Source organism: Carya illinoinensis, chromosome 1, assembly GCF_018687715.1.
Source record: "Carya illinoinensis cultivar Pawnee chromosome 1, C.illinoinensisPawnee_v1, whole genome shotgun sequence".
NCBI classification, from domain to species: domain Eukaryota; kingdom Viridiplantae; phylum Streptophyta; class Magnoliopsida; order Fagales; family Juglandaceae; genus Carya; species Carya illinoinensis.
The window spans coordinates 1,312,425-1,317,352 of NC_056752.1; the positions used below are offsets into that span (position 1 = coordinate 1,312,425).

At 38.7% G+C, this 4,928-nt stretch overlaps 1 protein-coding gene across 1 annotated transcript; it reads right to left on the bottom strand.

Annotated features, from left to right (window-relative positions):
* Positions 1 to 259: 259 nt before the first annotated feature.
* LOC122304794 (probable indole-3-acetic acid-amido synthetase GH3.1) lies at positions 260 to 3,739 on the bottom strand. Its single transcript, XM_043117060.1, has 3 exons — positions 3,140 to 3,739; positions 2,461 to 2,562; positions 260 to 2,036 (listed from the first exon to the last, which is right to left on the bottom strand). The coding sequence occupies exons 1-3, from the start codon at positions 3,457 to 3,459 to the stop codon at positions 659 to 661; spliced, it is 1,800 nt and encodes a 599-aa protein (XP_042972994.1). The 5' UTR covers positions 3,460 to 3,739; the 3' UTR covers positions 260 to 658.
* Positions 3,740 to 4,928: the final 1,189 nt, after the last annotated feature.

Sequence of the window (4,928 nt, forward strand, 5' to 3'; positions counted from 1 at the left end):
GGATACATGCTTTCAATCTGAAAGATGCTGATGAAAACAAAACGCGCGCGCGAGTTAATCACTAGTATCTATCATTCTTTAAAGAGTTTTCCTTTTCTTTTACCGGGGAAAGGAACTCACCGATCGTGATGACCTCCACACGATCAAACCCTTCAGGGGAATATCTTGCATGTGGGCTAAATTCCATGCAAATAGAGCCCACACACAGAGACAGACAGACAGCACACAATATTATTACGACCTTCAAAACACGCCGAGGAACCGAAAAAAAAAAAAGCAAAAAATTGAATACATAAATAATTTGACGGATATGCCATCTTATTACATCCGCGATATCCACTATGAAACAAAAGCTGTTCATGTTCCATGACCTACGACACTTTCAACGTCATTTCCTGATTAGCTTTGAGAAAGCTGAACTGATGGAAAAGGATACGATACGTTGGACACTAACAAACACATCCGTGACAATTACATCATGCGCACAGAGGATTATTCGAACTTATTCACAGACACACACCCTGTAAACTTTCAAAAAGGAAACTGAAACAAAAGATACTTTTAAAAGCTAGATAAAAATTCAACAAGGCATGGCGTTTTTGGTTGGTAGCCCAACAGAATCTTTATATCTTTCTTTTATTCCCATGCCGCCCCGCGGTCAACAACGACGCTGTTCAGGGTTCCAGTGCGGTGCCGCTGGGCTAAAATGCACCGAGACCACTCTGGAGTCGAGGAGTTCCATGATGGGGGTGAAATTCACGCACCTTGGTACCTTGTACTGGTTGATCGATGCACCACGAGAGATTGCATAATCCATGAGCTCCTCAAATGTGCCGTTCTTAACCACTCTGATCTCGAGTGGTCCGATTGAGTTGTCGGCAACTCGGCTTTGTCTGTACACCGAGTTCATAGATTCCTCCATGGCTAAGCAGCATTGGTTCAGTACCTCATGACTCGGTGAATTCTCCTGATCCTTCACTAGCAACTCCCAGTAAATAACATAGTGTCCGGGGATCGATTTTGCGTCAGCATAGCTCGTGTACTCGACCACGCTTGTGTTGAATTCCCGTAGGAGCGCTGATGCATTTTCGATAGCCTTCTGCAACTCAGCCTCGTCTGTCTTGTCGGATTCGATACTCAACAGCACGTTCTTTCTTCTTATGAAGCGAAATTGTGGAGTCGAATTGTAGAAACCGGTGACTTGGAGGATGTCACCCACTCGGTAGCGGCAGAGCCCGGCATAGGTTGTGATTATGAGCTCGTATTGTTTCCCGGCTTCTACATCAGCAAGGTCGACAAGCCGTGGAGGTGAGTCGCGAGATAGAGCTGGAGCGTTCGGGTCGTGTGGCAAGAACTCATAGTAACACATGTTTGGCATGCAAGTATAGGAGACCTCGGAAGGCTTGGACATTGGCTTTAGATTAAGCCCAAAGTAGCACTCGGAGGATGCGTACATGGTGCAGGAAAGAGGCAGCCCTCCACCGTAATACTCAAGTGTGGGTATGTACTGAGCCATAGCACCCGTTACAATCACCTCTAGATATTTCGTGTTTGGCCAAATTCTTGTGATTATACCTTCCCAATTCTCTGCTGAACACTCTCCGGTTATGAACTCGGAGAGTTCTGGGTTGGGTTCGACAATTTTGGAGATGCATTCCCGGAGAGATGGATCTGTGATTTTAGGGTTTAAGGTTCCAGTTGAGATGTCGTCGGCCAGTTGTTTCCAGTGAAGTTGTAGGAAGCGGATGGCTCTCAGTAGGCCCGAGGCAAACACAGCACCGACTCGGAGGACCTCTTCGCGCATGAGGAGGCCACAGAGCATCTGGGTGTACATGCTCTGAAAAGAGTCGACACAGAGAATGGCCTCGTTCGGGCTGGTGTAAACATTGTAAGGGTCATATGGCCTGGTCTTGAACTGCTCACTATTGTAGTAGCTGGTGAGCACAGGACGTGCCACGAGGCCACCTGGAGTCTTGGTCTCGGCCTTCACGAACAAAAAGTAGAGTCCCTTCCCTTTGTCTAGACCCGGGACGTATCTGTAAAGAACAAAGCATAATATTTACCTTGATTTCATCAAGATGTACAACACAAGCTAGACACGTGCCCTTGTGAAAAATAACTTTTTATTATTTTTTAAATACTTTATTATTATTTATTATTATTTTTATTTATCTTTTTTATAACCTTTTATTATTATTTAATATTTTATCGTTATTTTTTTATTATTTTTTATTATTATTTACTTAATATTTAAGATTATTTTATTATTAAAATTTAATCTAAGACTCATTTATTCTATTACTATTTATTATTTTTTTATTTTTTTATTTTTTTACTATTTCTTATTACTATTCACTATTATATCATTATTTTATTATTATTTTTTTACTTTTATACACAGAATATTTAAAATTACCTTATTGTCCAAACGCAATTTAAGTCTAAGATCAATATGCTTACAGGTTCATCACCGGCATGAGAAGGCTGTACAATTTCTGGCGACGGTCCATCTCTTCACGAATCGTTGGCATTAATTTTCTCTCACCAGCCGAAGTTCCAGAGCTGCAAGTTTCACAAAAAGGAAAAAAAAAAAAAAAAATAGTAAAAACTCAGCACAATACCACTAGAATGTTATTGCAATATTCTCTAGAGCATCATGGTTCACCCAAAACAATAATTCACTGCGTGTTAATTTGTGAGAACTGGGTGCAAAAAAGGTTCTGTGAATTGCCATATTTGTCTAGCTTCCTATACTTATCAACTCCTCCGAATACAATCAAATTGTAACGTTTTTGGGTTTTGTACGTGTAATACTTTGATCACAAATGGATTATATAAAACTTAACCTACAAAATATATAACGTTAAAATTACTTTTATGATTTATCAAGTGGACCTAACGGATGGAACGAATCACGTCAGTTGTAATTTTACTTTTTGTAGTCTTTTGTGTCTGCACTTCTCTTTTCTTTTTGTTGTCCCTTGCTAAACATTTCTGATCTTTAAAGTACTCTTCTGCTCCCATATTTTCTTACTTCATTGTTACTTTACTTTTAGCAAACTAAGGAAGATGACAAAAAATATATAGCGAACGTAAATCGATATCATGAAAGTGAGATTAGTCTTGATAATATCCTCACCTGGTGAGGAACTCAGAAATAGGGTGAGCTGATAGGATTGGGGAGCGGTCGCCATTAGCAATACGTTGGATCTCAGGGTGAAGATCCTCGTACGTAACCACAGGGACTTTCGACTTGAAAGTGTCGCGGTCCGTCGCCCCATTGAGCTGGAACTTCCTGAGGTACTCGGTGTCGGCGTTCTGACTCAGTATCTCCTCCAAAACTCTCCTCTGGACCTCGTCTACGTTCTTTGTCATATCCTCGATGAACTGAAGAGCCTTCGCATCCTTCTCGCATGCCGGAGGGCCTAGCGGAGACGAGAGCAGTGAATCAATGGACATTGTCGAAGCTTTAGATGAAGAGGAGCTCAGGGAATTAAAAAGCAATTAAATTAAGTATATGAGAGAGAGAGAGAGAGAGAGAGAGAGAGAGCAGTGGTGCAGTGCGGTTAATTCATAGCTCGTGGGGTGCTTTTTATAGGTGAAATAATAAGATGGAAATTCAGAAAAACATTTTGTATCTCTCTCATGCCACGCCATCTTCCACATAACAGTGTTAGCCACGGTTATGGCCGGACCAATACTATCTTGGAAGGACGCCAATGAGCTTTACCTGATCAAACCGACAGGGCCAATAGGAAAAAAAAAAATCTTTTTCTCAGAAAATGTACCTGTAAAAGGTGACAAGTGGGGTCCAGGACACGTAGGATGTCTATTTCAAGCGCGACATGTGGGGCCGATCTCTTTGCCAGGTCAGCAGAGTTTGTTGGTCTTCGATCACGACAGCTGCCGGCTAAGCAGCCTGTTTTGGAGACGAGGATGTAAGACGGCCAATCGAGAGAGACCATATATAATACCACCAAGCCATAACCAAATTTTGGGACACAAACTAACGTCTGACGATTTCCTTGTGATAAATTATGTTGTAGTGATTATCGATTATTACGTACTTAAACCGTTAAAAGTTTTAAAATTTAGAACATGAAAAAACAAATATATGAAATGATGAATTTAACATCAACATTTCATAGAAATACACGAGAAATTCATTTGAATGGAATCTAAACGTCTCATTTCATGCGTTTATCTCATTTATATTTTAAAGCAATAGTACTCAAATTTTAAAGAATATAAATCCTTTATAATGATAATTTCTTTCCAATATCTCAAATATCATTATTTGATTTTATTAATAAGAATTTTATCACATTAACATCTAGAATATTAAATTATCGATTGATCCAAAAACGATAAAGTAATAAGATCAAAAGGTGAGTTTAATAATTTATTTATTTATTAGTAATTATTAAATTTTGATAGTTATGTAATTATTATCTATCATCATGATTAAGGATACAATTAAGATAACTATGTGATTAAAAAAGATATTGGGGTGCAGCATTCACGTGGACGTGACTTTGATGTGCATTTTCTTTATTGTTAAACGTTGATTTAGTTAGAATATTTTTTTTGTACTTGTTCTCGATGTCTAGGCTTGTGCAAACATTTTTATATCCGAAGGGTAGGTAAACTTTTGTATTACTTTTGCGTCATGACAGTTGCATTACATTATCATTGTTTTCTTCACACCATCTTTTGGGAATGATTAGGATAAACTTATTATTTAAAAAAAATATTATGCAAGATAATTAACAATTAATAGTACATGGCGTTTTATTTATTAATTGGTATGGTAAAGGTATCCCAAGGAACTTTAGCCATTGATCATTCTGATTTTACAACATATTCAAGAAAATAAAAATGGGTAAATCAGTACTGTTTCTCATTAGTGTTGAAATGAAATCTTGCAA